Source organism: Saccoglossus kowalevskii, chromosome 8, assembly GCF_978046115.1.
Source record: "Saccoglossus kowalevskii chromosome 8, keSacKowa6.1, whole genome shotgun sequence".
In the NCBI taxonomy this organism is placed as follows: domain Eukaryota; kingdom Metazoa; phylum Hemichordata; class Enteropneusta; family Harrimaniidae; genus Saccoglossus; species Saccoglossus kowalevskii.
In genome coordinates, this window is record NC_140648.1 from 27,963,566 (window position 1) to 27,989,088 (window position 25,523).

The 25,523-nt window shown below is 35.8% G+C and overlaps 2 protein-coding genes across 2 annotated transcripts; both read left to right on the top strand.

The window, feature by feature from the left end:
- Positions 1–791: 791 nt before the first annotated feature.
- LOC144363070 (DBH-like monooxygenase protein 1 homolog) lies at positions 792–14,337 on the top strand. The gene is given in 12 exon segments (XM_085502830.1): positions 792–1,064; positions 3,100–3,249; positions 3,532–3,714; positions 4,381–4,467; positions 4,724–4,909; positions 5,198–5,300; positions 11,771–11,937; positions 12,249–12,446; positions 13,069–13,128; positions 13,374–13,504; positions 13,705–13,843; positions 14,200–14,337. Coding segments are annotated over 12 exon segments (1,815 nt in total).
- A 3,663-nt stretch (positions 14,338–18,000) lies between these two features.
- LOC146739504 (uncharacterized) lies at positions 18,001–21,166 on the top strand. The gene has a single exon (XM_085502980.1). It carries the CDS (start codon positions 18,080–18,082, stop codon positions 19,538–19,540), a length of 1,461 nt encoding a protein of 486 aa, XP_085359106.1. The 5' UTR covers positions 18,001–18,079; the 3' UTR covers positions 19,541–21,166.
- The last annotated feature ends 4,357 nt before the right edge of the window (positions 21,167–25,523 follow it).

A 25,523-nucleotide genomic window follows, 5' to 3' on the forward strand; every position in this document is an offset into this window, starting at 1 on the left:
ATTATATTTAAATCTGCTTCAAGACATTTTAAGAATTTATTTTAGAAGCAATACAAAGACTAACTTTTGTAAAATATTGCCAGCAATAATTAGTAAATCTTGTTCATACTCAATGGCTAGTTCTCAGAATCTGCAACAGTAATAAATACATAGGAATCATGTTGATGTCATGTTTTCAGAAGACATCGCCATATTTTGATTGGGACCATACCAATGGTCTATACATATTACACAACAACCAATCAACAGATATTCCACCCGCCACAAAAAAAAGTATTCATAATTGAACAACCAAGAAAGTAACACATATAAGACTGAATCCTGTAAACAACGAAGTAGCATATTACAACCAGTCAGTGCAAACACGAAATCCCCCCACCCTAAATACATAAAATGGTTTCTATACTCATTTGAATGTATGTACAAAAAGCTTAGTCACGTAGGCTGGTTCCCGCCTCAAGTGTCATGGCGTACCTAGCCACAAATGGCCGGTAGCTAGTAACAGTTCCGGCATTCTAATTGGTCCGTCACTTTCTCATTGCTGGTTCTATTTCCCGTAGTTACTTGACGTCAGCGCTAACGCTCGTGGTCATAAAGCAGGGGTTACCTTTTACTCTCGAAAGTTGGGCGAATAAAAAACTCCATTTGTCTCACCCCTTTGTCTCTTATTGAGTCCTCCATTCATTGGCCAATAACGTACAAGCCCGATTTTAACGTGTGAAATAGAACAAACTCCAAGTTCGTAGCCAAACGACTTGCGTCACGGTTCCATGACCCAAACTGGTATCACAATGATTGTAGCAACATTTACAACATTCTGTATTATTATGACCATCACAAATGCAGCTTCATTGGATCCAACAGAAGAATTCACGCACCACGCGTTTCTCGATGAGTTTGGTCTGTATCAACTGTTTTGGAAGTTTAATCAAGAGAAGATCACGTTCGAAGTTCATGTGAAAACAACTGGTTATGTTGGCTTCGGGTTTTCTCCCAATGGAGGTATGCTCGGGTCTGACATAGTTATTGGTTGGGTGACTAACGACGGCAAGACACGGTTCACGGTAAATATGTGTTTTTAAATCGTTTTGAAAGAATAGCGCCACGAATTTGATTATTATGACATTCTGATGTATCTTACAACACGCATGTACATGCAACCTGCTGTTGTTTTCGCTTTCGGTCCTCCACCCCTCCCATTCTAATATTTATCGCGTTGTGTAACGCATTCATCGCTGTGACGTCGCCAATTTGGGTACTGGATATCTCGACCCCCAAAAATCTCGACCCATTTTTCGTTGGACAGTTCGACTCACCTACACCTATAGACAAAACAAAGTCAGCTTGAACATTCAGTTGTGATACATGGCAAAACAATCGCTGCCAGTGATATATTTCGCGAATAAAAAAACCAAAATAAATGCAATCAAAGGCGCCGACCACGGGCGTTAGAAATATATAGAACACGTTGTGACACAGTCTCACCAGCGTCTTTCGCTCATTCAAACGGACAGACACACGTGCTATTTTCTTAATGAATAAGATGGCAAGGGAAAAGAAACACCGGAAAAGACAAGTTGTGTATGTGTATTTATCAATCATCAAACAAAACATTCAATGTTATATAGTATAGTATAGTAAATTTTATTTGACTCAAGTTAATGAATTGGAAATACATTAACCATGGTCAATAATCATACAAAAAAAATAAAAACCATAACAAGAAACACAGATAGGGTCGCGTCGATGCGAAGGGTCGAGATGTCCAGGGTGTCTGTGTCGAGATGACCAATTTGGGACGAAGTGTCTTGGGTCGAGAAATGTTTGGGTCAAGATGTCTAGAAATCGCCCATTTCATTGCAGACTCGATTGCAGCAAGGTTACTAACCGTGATTGCAGTGGTCGACTATACAGTTTCCCAGTAGTGAAATTTTTACTGGAGGAAGTGACAACAAACCATATTGTTAAGAGGAGGAAAAACACGTCCAGGCGGGAAGATTTAAAACATTCGCTCAATTATGCATGTCATTAGTGCGCGTAAAACAATCAACGTTATCGTTTTCGATTGCGTCGCCCATTCATGGAATTTGTGTGGAGCATTCATTGTCTTTCCATTCACTAGAAATCTAGACGTACTGTTTAGAGAGATGTCGCCGTATACCGTCAGTGGATGTCATGTTTGAAAGATTGTATCTTTCAACAATAAAATATCTAATTCTCCATCAATGTCGCGATGCTCAGTGATAATAGGGTCGCAAATTGCGAGAACACCGGTACATTGGCGCGACTGTTAAGTGTAAATCAGTATAACAATTGAATTTAAGATTTATTTCTCTTTGTGGTATCGAAGCCAATAGCAACGTATTCAAAATTATTGGTTTTATGAGTTCCATCAGTTACTAGTAGATCCTAAGGATTACGTAATGTGAATAATATGTAAAGTGGGATTCCTTCTGTTAGCATGCACAAAGAAACATCTCACTTCACTGCGTGTTGTGACTTTTTTCTCCGTTAATATTGTCTCCGATGTGTATGTATTTTCTTGTGAAGATGTTATCGTTGTCTGCATTCTGGGATCACTATGCTTAAGCATGGAGCTTAGAACAGACCATTTCTTTGCTCCGTTGTATAAGCTAATATATGCTCATATATTTCATTTTAAAAGACACACATATCCAGTAATGAACATGTATTACCAAGACCTCGTGATCCAATCCGATTCAAACATCTATCAATTAATATAAGTACATTTTTCAAAATTAACCATTCGAAATATTTATATTCGAGATATTTATGTCGCATACTCGCTCGTGCAAGGCAAGAAATTCTCGATTCGTGAGAAAAATCTCAGCCTAGGCCTTTGTGGTATGTGTGGGATTCTATTATTCTGTTACCCATTTACTTACATTATTATTTGTTCACACGGATTTTACTTACTTACGAAATTAAAAGCCATTAAAAATCGAATGTCTTTCAGGACTATAGAACTCTCTTCACCTTTTTTCTTAGTATGATGTATTTGAACCAATAAAATGTTCCACTAAGTGATCCAATCGTCATGCTTATTATAATTATCATTATGCTATTCTTTTCGCCCAGGATCGACATGCACGTTATTACGGTGAACCACGAATCGACGACAAACAAGATTACACTTTGTTGTACTGCAAAGAAGAAGACGAGTACACCATTTTGAAATTTGAAAGAAAAATTGTTACGTGTGATGATCAACAGGATAGAATAATAACAGTAAGATTCCCAACTATGAATTATGAAAATCTCAGTTGAGATATTGGCCTGATATATTGATTCTATATTATCAGATTTCAATTGAAATTACTACACGAGTTTATTAATCAATCTGATTTTGTAGAGTCGCGAAGACATGATCGCCGGTTTATAACTAGCAAACCATGCATTGTGCCGTGTTTCCATAGCAACCATAATCTGTATATACACCAGGTACATCAGACTGACATACGTTATGTAGAATTTGCCGGGTTATTGTTTCAATGTTTATTCTCATTGCAGTCTGACACAATGAGACTTATATGGGCTTACCACTTCGACAAACCAGAAGATGGTCAGCCGTTGCCATGGTATGGTCGTAAAAAGAGGGGAGTACGAAGCATTTATCTAATGATTGTGTCGCCTGACTTGATTCCAAAAATTGATGGACAGAATGCAAAGGTTATGGAGTTTTTGATTGACAATGTAAGTCAAATAATATATATATATATATATATATATATATATATTTGTTTGCAATATATATGTTGATCTAATATGTTAATTTATGTGCATGTGTAAAATGAGGTAGCTTGTTAACAATTTCTGAAATTGTCATGCGAGAACATTGCTAAAATCATCCACGCTTTGCAATCATGAAGTGAAAGAGAACATTCTTACACATTCCTAACACATATCAGTCACACCAATAAGAGAGCAGTTTGCTTGTTGACACGTTGTATCGAAATACCGAGTTCTAATTTCTATATTTGCATCGACTCAACTGCGATCAGGCATATTTGGTTCACTTTATATCACAACTGTATTTTACATGGTAGAAATGTTCGTATAATAACCAGACTATTTTTATATCAGAAATATTAAGGACCGTGTAACTTTCGACAGTCGCAGTGATCAGTCGCGGCTGCGGAAAATGAGAAGTGGGGTCAAAAAGACAACGTGCACGCCTTGCAAATATGTGAAAATACACCAGAAAAAACAGCAATCATGTTCCCCACTACCCGATTCTTTCTCTAATTTGCATTAGTATTTCAAAAACTGTACATTTGTTTATGAGTTTCCGCATATCTACCACATTAGCTGCATATTATATTGATCATCTCAAACATATCGTTGTGTCATTCATGTTAGGTAAGTGTTCCCTGGCACCAAGACACAACCTATCACTGCAAAGGATTCGCCATCCCAAGATTGAATGGTAAACATCATATGATTATGGTAAGAACTCTAGACTCCGACTTTTGACGTGAAATGTTTAAATACATCCCAATAACATAAATAAGTTACTATAACTTTTGAATCAACATAATTTCAACGCAACACATCCTATCTTGGATGTATATCCTCTTTGTAGACAACCATGCAATCAGCGCCATATCGGCACTCGAAGAGCCTCGTTTACATAAACTCAATATCACATCGTTCATAACAGATAATACAGCGGCCATTTTTTTTTTATCACTTTCTTTTTCAGTATGAACCCGTTATTCAACCTTGAAATGAAGTCCTGGTACACCACCTTGTTGTTTATCAGTGTTGTTGCGACCTAAACGAGACGCTACATGGCATCGAAGGCGAGTGTCATACACCCAATATGCCACCCGAGTTATTTGCTTGTACAACAATTATAATGGGATGGGGGTGTAAGTACAATATTCACGTTATTCTAAGTTGTACGAAATTATTTCACTGGGGGATCTGCGCCGATGGATTGTAGTTTATGATTTTATCGCAAAGTAAAATGACTGCTTTGGTCGAGCGCAACAGGTATCATTTGAAGGAAATAAAGAGCTACCATAAAGAAATGCGTACTGCAATTCGAATTGACAGATAAATTTCTATCATTAATTAAAAACACATACATTTCGAAATACTTTACGCATACTCTTGTTGTTAAACCAATGCTTTTATACCCGCCTTCAATATAAATAATTATATTTTTTTGCAGCCATTTTATTTTCCGGAAGTTGCAGGATTCTCTCTGGGAGATAACGGAGATCCCACTTTTATTATGTTGGAGATACATTATGACAACCCTGAATACAAAAACAGTGAGTTAGCACTAGGGAGGAATTTTATTTATAATATCGTTTGATTGGTATTAAAGTGGGGGAGTCGTCACGTGCGCAAGCGTCAGATGGTCATAGCGTTTCATTGTTTACAAAAAAAGCGTCTATCCAAAAGCCTTTGCGTTTTTAGCGTGTGTTGTTACCGTCGCTTGAGACTCAATTCCCGCGCGTGCGCAGGTGAAGACCCTCCCACTTTAATAATACGTAATAATCAATGATTTAATGATACCATGTGGTTTGTCGTTAAAAACAACAACACACATACACTCAAAATAGACAGCTGTAAACCATCTTACTCTTCACAATGACTGTATAGTTGGCGACACTTTTTCACTTACTTAGTGGGTATTGAAACGCACTCCTAAATCGTCTCTTATCGAAGACGAACCACCACCACCACCACCACCACCACCACCACCACCACTGAATTTGAATCTCACATCTATTGATAAAATACTACAGTATAACAGTATTGATAAAATACTACAAATGTACGCATGCGCCGGTTTTAGGTAACACCAGACACCGTGCTAGTCTCGTCGAGTTCTATTTTTTTTAAATACCTGTGACAATTATAACGAAATAACGTGTTAATAAGTGATTGTTAGTGATGTCCGGGAGTGAAGATCCAAATTTGGCTGGGAATGTCCGTGAAACTGGAAAGAAATGTCCAAGGGATATCCGCAGTCCTGTTGGTGAGTCGACAGGGATTGACAGCCATATTGATGACGTCATTAGTCCACAGATGAATGGTGCACCCCGCAAGGCACGTCGTGTAGAAAGTGACGAAGAAATTGCCATGCATACTACTAGCAGTATGGAGAGACCGAAACTGACAGATTCCGAAAAATTGGATTTAATATTTTGTAGACTGTATAAAATTGAGGATAAATTCTTGAAATTAGAAGAAATAACGAGTGAACTAGTCAATTTACGTGGAGAACAGGTGGACTTGACGAAGTCTCTAGAACACGCACATGCTGAGATTAACGACCTGAAAATGGACAAGGTTAGTAAAAGTGAAGGTAGTAAATTGAGAACCCGTCAAGATGATTTAGATGATAGGCTGCGCCGCAATAACTTAATCTTCTACAATATTCCTGAAATGGCAGAAGGACCAAATTGTGTAGAATTCATTCAAGATTTTATTAAGAATCACATGAAGCTAGACGGGAGCATACAGATTGAATGGGCTCACAGGACTCCGACTTTTACGACTAGGAGAGATAGAGTTCGTCCCATTTATGTGTCATTTCTACGTTTCCAGTCTAAGGAGAATGTACGCCGTAATGCGGCAAAGTGTTTGTCAAATACGCCGTATAAAGGAAATAGTGTGTTTATATCAGAAGATTTCTGTGCTGCCACTCGGGCCGCTCGCAAAAATGTGTTGCCGATGCTACGAAAATTGAAAAGTGAAAAACCAGATTCGCGACCGTTTATCGCCTATCCAGCAATAATAAAGTACCGGGAAGATGGACAACTAAAAATATTTAAAGAATAAAACATTTCATAACTTTATCTGTGTAGCGAGAAAACTATTTGCGTATTTCATATCCAGCTGTACGCTGTTCTTTTCAGCACTTATTCATGCAGGTGAAAACAATGGAGTTCAGCAGTTGACCAACATGCTTTGTGAACTTGATAAAGGTTGATCGGGTACAACTGGTAGTTGGAAGATTGAGATTAATATCCTTTTTCTCATTGAGTAATATTAAGTATACATATACATATATTATTTAACCGACTTTATGTTACTTTTTAGTTACACGCTTTTTCTGTTTTATTGGATACGTATTATGCCATATTTGTACAACAAAATAGCATAGCTGCTGGGTGTAATATTACACGGAATCACGTGATACAGTTAATTGTATGTCATTGTTCTATGCTTTAAAAAAATGTGTTATCAGGGGAAATATTAATACTGCAAAACGTGAATTACGCTATTTAAAATGCTTTAGTTTGGAAAGCAGCTTTGGCTGCAAAAGAAAAGAAAAAGATTCGCAATGCGTTCTAAAATCTGTTTAAACTTTTCAGAGTAAAACTTCTCGTGAACTTGGCGAATCAAACATTTTAGTCGCAGGTTTATATTAGATTAAGTTTTCATAGTGAGACTAGCAACAAAAAAACAACTCGATACTGCTCTTATTTAAATTTGAGCCTTTTTTCAACCAGCAGTGCGTTTTTGTTCTTGGTTTTTTATTTTCATCTGCCTTTTTGGTGGAAGGGGAGAGTTTTCCCCCTTTCTTTTCTTACTTTGTTCAATTTTACTTTTTTGTTTCTTTGTGGTTTTTGTGTATTTTTTGTAAGTGGATGGCTTTAAGTTTTAGTGTGGGGTTATGTTACAGGAAAATAACATATGTAAATTATAATGAGTGATTTGAAAGTATTGTCGTTAAACGTTCAGGGGTGCTCTACTCCAGAAAAACGAAGGGATGTTTTCTGTTGGTTAAAAAACAAAGATTTTAATATTTATTGTTTGCAAGATATACACTGCAAAATCGGGGATGAGGATATATGGGAATCGGAATGGGGGCAGAAGTGTTTTTTTAGTGCGTATCGAAGTAATTCCCGAGGTGTGGGAATTTTTTTTAACAAAGTTGATGAATATACGATACATAAATGTAGAGGCGACGCTGGTGGTAATTTTCTATTTCTCGATTTAACTTTTCATTCACAACGGTTCACATTGGGTACCATTTATGGCCCCAATGAGGACAATCCAACTTTTTACCAAGAAATACAGAATATCCTGGATGACTTCGGGAATTTGAGTATAATTATTTGTGGGGACTGGAATGTCTCACCCAATTTTAATTTGGACTGTTGTGGGTATGTATCTTATAATAACCCAAAAGCAAGCCTGGAAATTGACAATCTAAAGAAAGCTTTTGATTTGATTGATATTTGGAGTCACCGACCAAGATTCTAGAAGATTCACTTGGCACAAAAAAAAGCATCTAAAGCAAAGTCGTCTGGATTATTTCTTGGTCTCCCCAGACATTTCCTCTTTTGTTAAAAATTCAGATATTTCGTACGGGTACCGTTCGGATCACAGTACGACTACAATTATTTGTAATTTTTACTTACAAAAAAGAGGGAGAGATTTCTGGAAATTTAATACTTCACTATTGCATGACAATGTTTATACACAAAAGGTTAAAACGTCAATCGAAGAGGTTGTTGAGCAATACAAAATTGGGGAGGGTGACACCGTATTGTCAGACAATGACTGGAATTTCTCTATTAACCCCCAACTATTTTTTGAAATGTTAAAACTTAAAGTACGGGGTACGACGATTGCTTACAGTACTTATAAGAAAAAGGAAAATGTGAACAATTTTCAAAAAATTGAGAATGAAATTAACGCCTTGGAACAAGAATTAAATATACAAAACTCAAATGATTTGGTTTTTAAATTAGAGAATAAGAAGCAAGAGTTGGAAAATATGCAGAAAATCAAAACCCAGGGTGCAATAATGAGGTCAAAAGTTCAATGGGTTGAGCATGGTGAGCGTAATACTAAATTTTTTCTAAACTTAGAAAAAAGGAATTCTATTGATAAAACCATAACACATTTGAAAGTGGATGATGACCGGTCAATTTCAGACCCTAAGGAAATTTTGTACACTGAGAAATTGTTTTATGAAAAAACTTTATACCTCGAAACCTACTGTACCGATTGATAATTGTTTTTCAGTCCTATCCCCCAGTTTGTCTGAAATTCAAAAAGAACAGTGCAATGGTGAGATCACTTATACAGAAATTCTATCAGTTTTGAAAAAAATGGAAAATAATAAGACACCAGGTAGTGATGGATTTCCTTGTGAATTTTATAAGTTTTTATGGAACGATATTCATTATTTCCTAGTAAAGTCTATTAATTATTCATTGTCTCTTGGTTACATGTCGATTACACAAAAACAAGGTGTTATCACTTTAATTCCTAAGAAAGATAAGGACAAATCCATTCTAAAAAATTGGCGTCCGATCTCATTATTGAATACAGATTACAAGCTGGCTTCAGGCCGTATAGCCGAGAGACTTAAAACGATTCTTCCGGATATTATTAGTGATTCTCAAACTGGATATATTAAAGATAGGTTCATTGGTGAAAATACTCGTTACTTGTATGACGTGTTGCAGTACACTGAACTTAACAAAATTCCTGGTCTGTTGTTATTGTTGGACTTCGAAAAAGCTTTTGACTATTGAATGGAGCTACATTGATGAGGTTCTCTTAAAATTTAATTTTGGTGCTTATTTGAGGAGTTGGGTTAAATGTCTTTACAAGGATTCTGTCTCATGTGTTATAAATAACGGACATGCAAGTGAAATGTTTAAAGTATTCCGGGGTGTTAGGCAAGGAGACCCCTTGTCTCCATACATTTTTATTATTGCAGTCGAATTTCTGGCCCAGGCTTTGAAAAACAATCGTGATATTAAAGGAATAAAGATTGATAATAAAACATTATTATTAAGTCAGTATGCAGATGACACATTTTTAACATTAGATGGTTCAGAATCCTCTCTACGTACTGTCTTCCAGGTACTGAAGAATTTTGCTTCAGTTTCAGGTTTGAAATTGAATGTAGGCAAGACAAAGGCCGTTTGGTTTGGGTCAAAAAAGGGGTGCAGTGACAGAATATGCCCCAAATTTAATTTAATATGGTTAGAAAATAATTTTGAATTATTGGGACTGATCTTCGACCTTAATTTAGAAAACATGGTGGTCTTAAATTATGAAGATAAATTGAGAAAAATGTCTTCCTTGTTTGCTTCATGGGGCTGTAGACCACTATCTCTTTTGGGTAAAGTTACAATTGTTAAAAATCTTGCAATCTCACAACTAATCCATTTATTTTCCTCCTTGCCATCCCCTCCTAGTGCACTTATGAATCGTCTTAATGCAATTATTAATCAATTTATTTGGAGTGGTAGGCGAGCTAAAATATCCAGGGCTACTCTTAGTCGTGGTGTTGAATATGGTGGTTTAAATTTACCTAATTTAACACTATTTTCCAAGGCGTTAAAATTAACTTGGATTAAAAAGTCCCAAGAAAAAAGTGCTCACCCGTGGAAAATACTTTATTTTAATATTTTTAGGAAAATTGGACATTATAAGATTTGGGAAGCAGATGCAAATTTTATTAAAAAGTATATTACTTCAATTAAAAATAACTTTTGGTCGGAAATAATGGACATTTGGCATTCTTGTATAAATCATCAAAAATTTAATTATCAAAGTCAGGTTTTGTGGCATAATTCAAATATTGCTATAAAAGATGATTATGTCAACGGGCAGTTGTGGCAGGAAAAGAATATTTGGTATGTAAATGATTTATTAGGAGATGATGGTCATTTTTTAAGTTATGAAAATTTCAAGTGTAAATACGACTGCAATGTGTCTTAAAAGCTATTCCCAGGTCATGGAAAAAGGAGTTGCAGGAGAATCCTAAGAAATTTAATTCAATTTACAATTATTTTGTCCTTAATGTTAGAGACAAACCTAAACCTCACAAAAAAATGTATTCGGATTTGGTTAGGAAAAATGTACCTTCTTTGGGCTGTCAAAACAAATGGGAAAAACGGCTTGAAATTCGAATTCCGGACGAAGATTGGAAACCCATTTTTAAACTACCATTTCTCTGTATATTTGATTCCAGGCTGCAGGCATTTCATTATAAATTTTTACATAGGGCAATTTACACAAATAACACTTTGTGCTTATGGAAATTAGTTGATAGTACATTGTGCACTTTTTGTAACGCTGATATTGAAACTTTTGAGCATCTTTTTATTACATGTACTATTACTAGAAGATTTTGGGGAAAATGTCAGCAACTCTGGAAAAAATGGACAAACGTTGATATTTTATTGTCTGACAGGGATATTTGTTTTGGAATACATGGCAGTTTTTATTGTAATTTTCTCAACCTTTTTATTTTAATCTGTAAACAGCACCTCTATTCTGAATCGAAAAGAGGTTCTGTCCCAAAGGTGGAAGTCGTGGAGAGTATAATGTTAAACACTCGCATTGTAGAGCGACAAATAGCTATCAATAATGGTTCAATGTCTAAATTTAATGAAAAATGGAATAATTTTAATTATGAGTAATTCACTTATTAGCCAGATTTGTCAGCTTATCAATAATGTTCCCCCACTTCTACTTCTTTTAAGCCACCCACTTTTCTTTTTTTTGTAATTGTTTCTTTCTTTTTTTTTGTAAATGTATTTATTTAAAGTAATAAAAAACTAGATAAAAAAAAATAAAATACTACAGTAAACCACATTCATGAGACGTGAAACTATTGTACAAAGTTGTAAATCTTTATAGTTTAAAAAAAATGTTTACGACGCCACAGTTTACTGAAGCTATACATATTACATCGCGTAAAATGTTTAATGTATGCATCATTACAAAATGTTCCAATTTTATTGTTTTTTTTCAGCCTTTGTCGATAGCTCCGGTGTCAGAATATATTATACTTCTAAACTGAGAGGGTTTGACGCAGCGTTACTTACATTAGGTCATGATGTTGAACTCAGTCGTGTTATTCCAGCTCATACGGAAACATTCACTACCAAGACGTACTGCTCCAGTGAATGCACGCGCAATGTATGTAAACACTTTTTCTGCTATTGATATTTCATGCAAATATTCACCAACCAAATGTCGACTTTCTGTCACGGTGTTGGCGACCCGAAGAACTCACTATCATCCGATACGAAGTCGAAATTTGAAATAAAACACCTCGTTCGCATCTGACAGGGTTAATCTTCGTAACGTTGTAACACGTATATGTGATAACATATATTGAAATTATGGCATCCCTGATAAAAAAAACAAAGCATTTTAAAATTCTGGTGTAATTACATAATTAACATTTGTCATTTTATTTTATTGTGTTCACAATGTACACATAACAGGCGTTGACAAACTCAGTTACAAATGAAACAACTGACATCCACGTGTTTGCAGGACTATTGCACACTCATTTGACCGGACGAGCCGTCCGCCTACGCCATATAAGAGACGGCAAAGTGCTTAATGTCATGAAAGACGAGTACTATGATTTCAATTATCAGGAGTTTCGTCACATGAGCCCGGAAATGATATTAATAGCGGTAAGACTACTGTAAATGCAATTGTTTTCACTAGTGTATAATTTTGTTATTTTTAGCGCATTCTCTGCGTTTTGTTGTATTGTAATTTAGCATGTTAATGTTGATTTAATTTAGTGGAATCACTTATCTGGAAAAGAAATTAAAGCCCAATAACATTTTTATGCATTTACAGTAATATAATATCAGGGCGTGGTCATAAAAACGTATTTTTATCATGATTAAAATCTATTGGCACGTGTGCCGCTAATTCACACAGCTGGGCATTTCGCAACATGTCAAAATCCGTCCTGACGAAGAGGTTTAAATCGCTACCGACTCGAAGTTTATAGAACCGACTGTACATTTGGGGGAATGCTAATCTAGAGACATATATACGCTCTCAAATAAATCAGTCAACAAAGCAAGTTAGGTGTGAAATAATTAAAATATTGGGAAAATCACATACTGCTTGCAAAATGTTTCGGTATTTTCACGTTTTGATTCTTAGTGTTTTCGGGGTGCACACAAATAGATGCCAAATTGTGCTATAATCACTGATTGTTCAAGTATATAATGCATGCTTACTATATTATTGCCATCGTAACCAATCAACATATAGACATGTTTGTTATCATTTTTGCAGGGTGATCGATTTATTATTGAGTGTGACTATGATACAAGCGACAAGCAAGAACCTATATACGTAAGTCTTGTTATTTGTTTATTAAAGATACAAGTAATTATGGTGCGTGTTTTTCTAGAAACTACGTGGAGCCTCTTCGAGTTAGGTTGTCATACGTGTAATGTCTCTGAGAACATTCTCCGCAAATAACAGACTCGCAATAGGATGACTTAACATGATGCCAGTATTGCACCAAAGACTGACTACTTATATAACCATTTTTTTTTGAATTTGTATACTTCTAATCTCAACTATTTTTTTTTCAGGGAGGAATTGGTACAAAAGAAGAAATGTGTCTCGTATTTCTGTTCGTCTACCTAGTATCTGCGTTACGTATCTCGATCAGTTCTCTACTGCCAAGTAGCATAGCAGAAGTAGTCGGCGTGCAGCTAGACACGTATGTATTTCAGAATATATGACTACCAAATAAACACATTAGATTCTTTTGAAATTGACAATAGATCTTAGAAAAAAACAATGCCCACCGAGATCTCGCTATGTTTGTACCTTAAATGTTTTTCATATATTATATATGGTTTTAGCACCAGCTAAAATACATTTTATTGATTCTTATAATGATACTGAACTTATCATCAGCCCAGAACAGTATGATAACGTATCCCTCTACGATTACTTGGACTATATGAACTGGACCGATGAAATTAAATCTAAGCTCCAGGCAAAGTACGACAACGGACTAATGTATGAATATTGTCCACCAACAGATTTTAGTGAGGTGAGTATATTGAAAGTTCATTTCCTGTCACATGCATGATATGCTGTCCGCTGATTGGATGTTTGATGGCCTAAACCGAACATTTACAGGAAATACAGCGTGTAATCTTTGAATAAAGACGAATAGAACGAGAAATTCACGCCCTCAATCTATATGGCTGTATTTGGCCAGATTTTGATAGTAGTATGATTTTCGTTTCTGATTTGCCATTGTCTCATACATTCGTATTATTCATCTCAGTCTTCTCATAGCGTTCGTCGTTTGGTGTATTAAAATGCACTTTTATATTTTACTTATTCATGTACAAATGCAAGAAGCTGTTCACCCGCATGACAAATATTAATTCTTTTTGACAGACAACATATATCGGTAGACTCTTCGTTCACTATACTATACTCCGTTCAGAGCGACACTGCCAGTCTTTCGTAAAGTCGCTAGTATTGTCACGCATTTCGTTATCTGATGAAGCAGGGTCAACGTATCATCTGGAATAAAACTGAGATGGCTCAATTTCTAATGATATCCAACAGCTGCTGCTGGCTACCCAAAACGGTGACGAGAGGCTATGAATATACAAGCAAACTAATACAATGAGTGGATGTGATGGTTACTAATTATGCACTAACCACGTGATGAGAGCCGGTCAATCAGAAGCTAATAAACACGGAATTTACTCGTCCTCTGCGTGTTCGGTAAAAGATAGCAATTGCGTGGATGAGTTTCTTCTTCTCGCATGGTAACCATCAAACGTTAACATTCCGCCCAAACTACAATCATACAAACACTATGTCTGATATATTAGCATATTACTACAATCATACAAGCACCATTTCTGATATAATATATTCATTTTTTTCCGCACGATTCGTTGTTTTCTCCAAGTCCTGTGAATGAATCTTTGGCGAGATACGAAGTTCAATGTGATAACAGTGACGATGGTCTTCACACGTCGAGTGGTGCTGACTACAATACTAATATATCCATTGTAATCACGATTATGTTACTGTTAGTATTCGCTTAAAGCAATGTATACGTTTATTGTCACGTGCTGTAATTCAGAATCATTTGGGTTTTAAGTTTGATTGATGTTTTAAAATGTTTAAGCAGATTTTAGGTTCATATCACTTTTCTATTAAAAACACATAATTTCGTAATTTGGACGTTCTTTATAACCACGACCCTATAGCAATGTATATTCTATGGAAATGTGGCAAAGAATTATTCATTCATTTTCACAGTGAATAAGTTAAGGTGAATACCCACGCGAAAAATCTACATGTGCATCTGGTCGTTCATTTATCCTACATTACCGACATCAAGCAACCGAATTTTGTCTCGGATTTGCTAATACTAGTAAAGCAGGGTTAGCACACTATTTTTCAAATATGGGATTAAATCTGGAGAGTCGTCACCTGCGCATGCGTCAGATGGCCATAGCGTGTAAATATTTACAAACAAGCGTCTACCCATGAGCCTTTGAGTTTTTAGCTTGCGATGTTATCGTCGTTTGGGACTCAGTTCTCGCGCGTGCGCAGGAGACGATCCCACCGCTTCAACATAGTATGGCACCTAAAATCTTGAAACAAACGTTAGTCGGCCGCGAGGTTTGGTCACTGATCGCAATAGTTTGTGAAGAAGAGTCCACTAGTTGTCCAAACAATACCTAGTGTGTAAAGCAATATCACATACAGGACGGCTTTAACTTTTAGTTGTTCGCAGAAAGAGGAAAAAATCATAAAAACTAGTTTGTTTATTTTCCTATGTACGGCGTCCGCAATCTGTATCCTGTAGATAAGAAACGTAGTATTTTAAACCAGTATCATACGAGTACACAACTGCATATATCACGAGAAAGTTCAACTTTGGTCAGTCGAGAGGTGGGGGGGGGGTAAGACGACCTCATTTGAAAGTGGTTTCTGGGCAACTTCACATGTATATCCCGGCGTGATAAGAAAAACAATTGCTTTAAATTGTGAAAATCCAACTTTTAGATTTTTCCGACTTTTAGACGTCAGTCTATTAAAAATAAATCAACTGATGGAAGAAGACTCAACTAAACTGATCAGTTCTTCTGAATATGGCCCCGTCGTTTCCTGACCAACATTTCCCGTCTGCGTTGTTTTAATTGGCTCCAACATTGTTTTAATTGGCGACGACGAGTTGACCGGTGACAGGGCCAGGTAAACGTTCATTTTGAACGTTCAAGTTCGATGCCATTTTTTCAAAATGTAAATTGATAACAAGAAATCAAGCAGCAAGTTACAAATTGAAAACAAATTATTATGTTAGATTCAACCTTTATGTTGTCACGTGATTGCTAAGAAAATAAATCTCATATCGAAGATTCAATTGGGTAATATGAATAAATTAAAAGGGGTACTGAGTTGGTTAAATAAATTATGAGAAATATAAACACGAGTGTGTATTCATTGCACAATAATACACGATATAACGGCAAATGCTGTTAGGTTTAGCGAATTTACGAACCGTTACGAAAGGATTTGCTTGTTTTTGTAACAGCGACAGCCTTGATCGACACACTGTTCATTTACTCAATCTTCCCTGACACCCTACGCGCTAACACTACTAGCGAGTGGGATAAAACGCGCCCATGTCAAGGCATGGACCGACTACTAACATTTCTGTATTTCATGTATTTGACATGAAAGCTATAAAAAATATAAAATAAAATGTCTTGATATCGTTTGAACATTTCAATTATTTAATTAGCCAAGAATTTGTTTTCATTCCATTAGAGACATGTCGCTCTTGATTCCCTTACAGGACGGTATGACCCAAACCACCCATAGCGTCACTCTATTCAATTGATTTGACATGGGGGCTATAACATATATTTAACACAATATATTTAAACAGATTTGAACATTTCAATTATTTAATTGGCCAAGCAATCTTGTCATTCGGCAAAGGGTATTTTCGTAAGCTGCAATCAATTGTTTTTATTTTCATGATAATGTAATTTAAATCAATAAAAAACATAAAATCGTAGACATGTGCAAGGTGTAAAATGTAATCAGCTATTTTATTCGACTGTAATTTATAAAAAGATATTATTTTTTGTAAGCATTATAATGCATTTCCACATCAAATGTCGTAATTCTTACGCAATTTCCAATCAGATTCTTAAACACAAATAATCAAGTATATTAGAAAAATGCAAAATGTAATTAAGAATTTGCTTTATCTGTAAAGTGTAATAACTTGCTTTTCACTGTAAATGGAACTTTCCATTTTATCTCCTGTAAAAAAGTAAAATGCATTTTTTATTTCCTGTAACCTGTACCAGCTATCCCCCCTGCCCCTTGTTATTTTGTGTGATGCCGTGTTGGGCTTTTGTGTGTCGTCTCTTGGTGCGCATGCGCATATTGTAACGTAAATGAGAACGAAATTTGCATAATCGAACGTATCAAATGACTAAGCGTTTATTTCGTACTCGATTGGATACTGCGATAAGCCTAGCCTGACAAGTTTCATACAAGCTGAAAGAATTGTCTGCCACATATATTATAGTGCAGTCACCCTAAAGAATGTCTTCAGAAAGTACTATTGCATGCAGTAGCGGCCGGAATTTTGCTGTCTGAATGCAACTCGTTGAGTGCTCGTTGATAACCATTGCGGTTCACTTTCTTCCGAGTCGTTCATACGAGGTTACGTGTTGTTTTAGAGTTTCAATAATCCATATTTCAATTTCCGCCCGAAAGTAGTTGCTTTTTTTGTATTTACGTTCATCTGCTGAGGTCAAACTGAATACATTAACGTTGTAAAATTTCATAATTATTGGACTCCTCGTCCAAATTTACATAGTTATCATATGGAGATACTAGAAATTATTGTATTCTGAAATATGTTACATATTAAATGTACCGGGTATATTGTCAGCCGAATGAGACTGCTAACGTTGCGGGCAGTATAATGAGTCATTGACCACCGTTTGAAACGTGTCAGCACCACGTAAAACACTGAAATCCCAAAATACAGTGTATATCATAATATAAAACACATGGAAACCAAGAACGGATTTTTATGGGTAGGCTTACATCGACATCGATATTGCTAACTAATCGACGAAAATAGGCTTGCTGTTGAATTTAAATAACAATACACTGGGTGACCTAAACAGTTGTAAGTGCCCGGATGGAGGAAGTAAGTTAAAAAACTTTCACTGACTGCGCGCTGTAATATTTTCATTTCATAACGACCCTGTTCCACGGCAAAATGGATACAACGAGACTTATCTGGATATTTCTGCTAACGAATTTGTGTTTTCAAGAATCGTATTCAATTCCTTGGTTCAGTAGTGGTCAGCCACAAGATTATGAGCATTCATTTCCTATCGACAGCACATACTACGTCTTCCCATATATCAGATGTTATGTATATAACCTCGAAGGCAACACAGTGTCATGGGTGAAGAATGGAATTACTATCAGCGATAACAGAGATAAGAGAAACGTTGACAACATAGACCAACGGTATTCCATATATTCTTATTGGGGCTACAACGAATTTAGCCTCAAGATATTGTATGTTTCAGCACAACGCGCCGCGTTTGACAGTGGAAATTACCAGTGTGTTGTACGTGATAGCAATGACATTGAGATTCTAACGTCTCGTACTGCAGTTATCAGTTTACACGTACCACCGTCTGATGGTCCTAGACCGCCTCAATGTCAACAGAGTCATAACGTCATAGTGGAGAATGAAGAGGTCATTTTGACATGCACACACAGTGACGTCACTGGTGTGCCACTGATTACACTCACTTGGTGGACGGCGGACAATGAATCGGTTAAGCTGAATTCGTCAAATCCAAGTACCGTTGAAGGGTTACTGGCAATTACACATACATGGATACCACGACAAGGTGAGGAAAGTGTGGTATTTTCCTGCATTTCAAGTCACCCTAGCCGGGCTAACGGATACCAATGTCAAATCGGTCCACATTCACGTATCTATACCAAACTCACTGTAACGCTACAGACTGAAAGTAACGACGTAGTCACAGGAAACTCTACCTGGTTCATCTGCAGTGCTTTGGGAGATCCGGACGTGTTCACGTATTCGTGGAAATATGATAATATTACTGTCTCCAGGGAGAAATTTACGGTGAACAACAACACTACACAATTATTTCTAACTGATATAAGTTTCCATGACAACGGCGTGCATAATATTACGTGTACAGTCAATAACAGTATTGGTGGAGGCAGTGCATCAATAAATTTCAATATTCAACTCCCAGTTCCCATGACAATATGGCCAGTGACAACCAATGTATTACAAACAGATGAAGACTCTTACACAACATATTCATATATATATAATACAAGATCTGAAATTACAAAAATTGGTGCCACAAGCGCTGGGGTCGCTTTTGTATTATGTGTCGTTGTCGTTACCTCTATAATATGTTATTACCGTTGTCACCATAATGAGAAACCCAGCACATATGTAGCCATGGGTTCTAGTACAGAACCAGCACATAGTGGGATAGACAATATTAGTAATGAACAACCTGAGTACACAGGACTTGACAGATCCACATTGGACAAGGAACAGGCATACATGAAACTTAGTATGAATAACACTGCGCAGATTGGTAGTGAATACATGGTGTTGGAAAAGAACACAATACATGATACAAATGAGTATATGACACTTACAGTGCAGTCATAGATATGAAAATCAATTCGTTGGTGCGAATCATGTAGAAGGAAAATATACAAGAATATAATGACGACTTACGGTGCATACATAAATGCTGTATTTTGACACAGTTTAAAATTATGCGTCCATATATAACGAGCTCACACTAAGGAAGAAGACATATGGTAATTAAAACCTGAAGATAGATGAACATTAATAATTCAAAGAACCCGACAAGATGATAATTGTATATATTAGTATAAACCAGTTCCCGATACACAACAACATTATTTCTACTGTATAAAACTCTTAAATCAATAGTGTATACATTAATACCACTATACATGGTCTCCCACTGACGTCCAACATAATAATAGTCTCGTATTCATTATTTTGAAGAGTAAAGTCACAGTTATGATTTCAATGTGTCCAAAAAAATTATATCCCTTTATTGTGAGTCTTTACAAATTACCTAATAGCAATGCTGAGTGGTTTTACAGTGAAAAACGTTTGTTTAATATTTTTTAGAAGGCAACATAAATTCTATAACTGATTCGAAAAAAAGAATTCAGTAAATCAATGTATATAAAAGGGGTATGATAATGTTAAATGATATGACATTATTGTCAGTTTATGTGTGATTACAGAAAAAATGTAACCAAGTCGATGTATATTCTGTCCGTGAAAATTCATACTTACCAGTACTGCAATATTTTGCTGATTTATATTTACTATTGAGTCGCGCTAGTAATAATGTTTAAATGAAGTTTCTACGATTTGTGAAGCACCATGTATAACACAAACGCCGTGTTATGTTGGCTAACATATGTTGTTTACCTGATACGTCAGCCTACGAGAGCGACAACAGGCTTGTCGAACATTTTAAATAACAATACGCTGAATGGCCAATAATACCATCATACATGTTTTCCCACTGAAGTCCCCCATAATAATTGTCTCGTATTTATTATTTTGAAGTGAGTATAGTCACAGTTATGCTTTCAATGTATCAAGGAAAATTGTATCCATATAATGTGAATCTTTACAAATTAGCTGATAGCAAAGCTGGTTTCTTGTGTAAAAAATTATACAGTGAAATAAGTTATTTCAAACTACCATTAATGGAATGTAATATTTTCTACATATGGCAAATTAGTAACTGAAAGTCTTATGTTTGGTTACTGACCAATATTGTATACAATATGAGGAACTTATTGTTGTATATATATATATTAGGGAAAGAATTTGCAAATCAATTTCTGGTGTCAATTGCAGGGGGAATTAGAGTAACGTCAGACGCTATTGCATATTAATAATGAAACTATTCATGTTTGGCCAATGAAATTAGTGAAATGTAGACAAACCAGCGGGAAAATGTGGATTACGTATTGTAAATATAAATGCAATGTGACTAGTGTGAACAGTTTTATCTGTATTTTGAATTTTAATTATATAATAAATTTATTGATAATACTGTAGGCCTCCGGCCTCAAGGTATACTCATTGCAATTACATAACATGTTACAAAGGACAATGTCATTTTACAGTGACTGAAAAAGAACAAGAACATATGAAAAGAACATGACCTGTCAGACCAAAATAATTGTATTATGTTTTTTTTGTGGAGAGAAAAATAAATTTAGAAATATTACGCAAGATTACTGCATTTTGTAATTGTAATAGCGATATAAATTTTTCGGGTGAGGGAAGTGTATAATAATAACTTGGGATCTATTTAGATCTCAACTCTTGGTAAAACGGACAGATAATGCAAAAATGGTACTCGTCCTCTACATAATTGGTATTACATAAAATACAAACTTTTTTCTGTGCGTGTATTATGGAATTTTCTATCAGTTTCAATACGTAGACAATGGGCAGAAATTCTTAGGCGACACAATGCTTCCCTGTAACAGTATTTTATAATAATTGTGTAATATTTCTAATTATTTATGTAATTAGGAACTTTGGAGATCCATCCTATGACAATATTGTGACCTGCTCGGGATATTATGCAAAATACACGATAATTGATGTGGCAATTAAGTTTTTAAAAATAGCTTTCTTAAATATTTTGAATTTCTTGTAAAAGAACTCCTCAGTATATAGTCGTACGAATACTGCTATGGTTTTAATATGCGACAAACCATATTATATTATTCCTATCAAGATACGATATACGAACACAATTATTTAAATAAAGTTATTTTTTATTTAAACGCTACACTTACGTCACTGTAGAATCAGTGTATAGTTTGCTAAGTAATTAGCAATAAATTATTGCGGGAGAAAACATAAGGCGAGTCACAAAAACAATGGTTACTTAATGTTATTGGGGTTGTAATAAAATAACGGTATGATCTGTTATTATTATCATTATTATTATTATTATTATTATTATTATTATTATTATGTGTTTTTGTATATTGTATTTTACTTGAAACATCAAACAAATGCAGCAGGTTATGAAACAAAAATTTTTTCACTAAATCTTTATTCCGGAAATAATTTGGTTTATATGTGTGTATAAATGTGTACAAATGATCTGTGCGATGTTTATTTAATTTATTTATATGATATGATTTATTAATATGAAGTGTTATCAATTAACTTAAATGTACACTCTCCTCCTCCTACTACTACTGTAAACCATCGGAAATTGTTACTTTTAAAGCGGCATTTATATTTCAAGGTTATTATATTAAAAATTGAATAGATTGGTCGAAAAGTCATTATAACTGAATGATATAACTGATTGTAAAAATAAGAATTCAGTAAATCAATGTATGTAAATGGACGAATTTAAGAGGAATTGCATTTCAGTTAGCTTGCACGGGGAATATTTTTTGTAAAAACACTGCACTGAATTAGAATATGTGTTAAAATATTGTTAGATCATCTTAAACGATGCGAACAATAATTTATCCCGACAGTAGTATGGTTATTTATCAAAATCTAACTCTAGTGGTATACAGATGTAACATTCCAAGAACTATATAAGAACGGCTCAGGTGTTAAATCCCTTTGAATGAAATCCCTTTGGGTGAAAGGAAAAAAAGAAAGCGCTTGAAGATCGTTTTTCTTGATCGGCGAACTCTGATATTTATTAAGTATCTATGAATGTACATGTATTCTTTAACCGTGAAACAACCCCAATCATCCGTACATGCTGGCAAACACATTCCATTAAAATTGGTAATATATTTGTATTGATATGAACAACTGTGCAGTTTTCTCACAGTAAAATAAATAAATTTGCCGATTTGGAAGTGCGCGATTTGATTTGATTTTTTTTCCTATATAGGGCTCATATATGGAACTATCGAAGATAGGAATATATGAATTATTACATATGCACAGAACATTTTGCGTTATGTTTGTGTCGTTCCAATCTATGTTGTTCAGACTTCCATCTAGTAACTGAGTGCGCATGGGTATAATGGGACGCCTAATATGACTAATATTTGTCATGTGTAAGGTCTATCTCGTTCTTGAACTAGTTCTTGAACTAAATCTTTTATTAAATCATTTGTTTGAAATAACGATTTCTTTGGCATTTTTTTTAAAGAAAAAACAAAAATATTTTTGCTCCATGCAATATGACAGTTCATTTTTCAGTAACTACGATCCGTAACATTAGTTATATCGGAAAAATTGTAACCAAGTCGAAGTATATTCATACAAACCAGTATGGCAATATTACGCTGATTTATATTTACTGTTGAGTCGAAATAGTAATAATGTCAAAATGAAGTTTATACGATTTGTGAAGCACCATGTATAACATAAACGCCGTGTGTTGGCTAACATGTTGTATATCTCAAACATCAGCCGACTAGAGCGACAATAGTCTTGCTGACTCATTTAAATAACAATGTGTTGAATTACCAATAATGAGTAAGTACCCGGACCAAGAAAGTACAAGTAATGAAAACTTTCGTAGACTATCAACAGTGCTCAATGTGTTTCTCAGCATAAGAAAACAATGGATCTAATGAGAATCACCTGGATGCTTCTGGTAATGTATTTATGATTTCAAAAATCAAGTTCATTTCCTTCGCTCGGTTCCTATTTGGTCCCAGAAGATTACGAGTATTCATTCTCCCGCGACAGTTCGTTTACGTTCACACATCGTACATGGTGTTATGTGTATGATCTAGAAGACAACACAGTGTCATGGTTGAAGAATGGGATTACTATCAGCGACAACAGAGATATGAAAAACGTTGACATCGTAGACCAACGGTATTCTATATATCGTTATTACGGAAACAGTAACAGGGAATTTAGCCTTGAGATATCAATGACAATGTACTTATATCGTCCGATGTGGTAGTTCTTAGTTTCTACGTACCACCGTCTGGTAATATTGGATCTCCCCAATGTCAACAGAGTCATAACGTTATAGTAGAGAATGAAGAGGTCATTTTGACATGCACACACAATGACGTCACTGGTGTACCAATGATTACACTTACGTGGAATATAAAGGTGGACAATGAATGGGTTATACTGAATTCGTCAAATCCAAGTATCGATGGAGGGTTATTGACAATTACACATACATGGGTACCACGACAAGATGAGGAAAGTGTGGTATTTCATTGCTTTTCAAGTCACCCTAGCTGGGCTAACGGATACCAGTGTCAACTAGGTCCACATTCACGTATCTATACAAAACCAACTGTAACACTACATACTGAAAGTAACGACGTAGTCACAGGAAAGTCTACCTGGTTCATGTGCAGTGCTTTGGGAGATCCTGACGTGTTCACGTATTCCTGGAAATATGATAATAAAACTGTCTCTGGTGAGAAATTTTTATTAAATGACAATAATACAGAATTATTGCTAAATGACATCAGTTACCATGACAATGGTGTACATACAATTATGTGTGCTGCCAATAATAGTGTCGGTGTTGGCAGTTCAGTCATGGATGTTATAATATCACTCCCCTTCCCAACAACAATGGCTACGACTAGTTCATATATAAACGACGAATCGTCATCTACTGCACGTGACAAAAAAGACACTACATCCGTAAACGTGATTGGTGCCGATACGACGTTAATTGGGGTAGCTGCAGGTTCTGGAGTTGGCGGCGCTATCGTTTTGGGTATTGTAGTAATTATTATCATATGTTTAGTTAAATCCCACGTCTCGTCAACCACTACACGTGACGTAGAGGGCACAACATATGTAAACGTGATTGGTGATGATGCAACTTTAATTGGTGTAGCTGCAGGTGCTGGCGCTGGTGGCGCTATCGTGTTGGGTATTTTAGCAGTTATTGTCATATGTTTGGTTAAATCTCACCGTGACAGAAAAAACCGTGGTCCAGCTCGAGAAAATGAGACATTTGACAACGGAAATGAATATTCGGAGATGTCAATTGTAGGTCATACAAACACCGAGAATTCGCAAGATTTAACGAGTCAATCCGATGTTGTGTTTACAGAGGACGAGACAAATATCTCCATAAATGTCGAGTTAGCAATGACTCTTGGGAGAAGAGAAAACAAACCTGAAAATGACGTCAGTGTACAACATTTATACGCCCAGGTTGAAAAAGTACCGAAAACCGAACACAATTCTGAAAAATCAAATTACAGCGAAAGTCAAAGCCAACCAAAGCAGAAAAAATATCACACGAAGAATGCTGGGAAACCACTCCCTATTCCTGGACCGAAACCTGCTAAGACTGGTGATGGGTGCAAAGAGCCTAGAAAAGAGGACGAACCAATCATCGTCACCGAGCAATTCCGACAAGTTAATCCTCCACAAGGAGTTGAGAGTGACCCCACAGTCGTCTATCAAAACGTGTAACAACGTAACAGTAATACAGAAGTTCGCAATTCAGTCGATGATATAATTGGACCCGAATATGCTGTTGTGCGACCCGAAGTGATACCTGAGTCACAGTCAAATGAGGGCGCTGCATTAGACCGACAGATGCCGCGTAACGTGGAGGGACTCTCATACGCTGATCTCGAATTTTCAGAATCGACAA

Excerpts from the sequence above, each read along its gene's own strand:
- LOC146739504 (XM_085502980.1), top strand. The coding sequence starts at position 18,080 with ATGGATACAACGAGACTTATCTGGATATTTCTGCTAACGAATTTGTGT.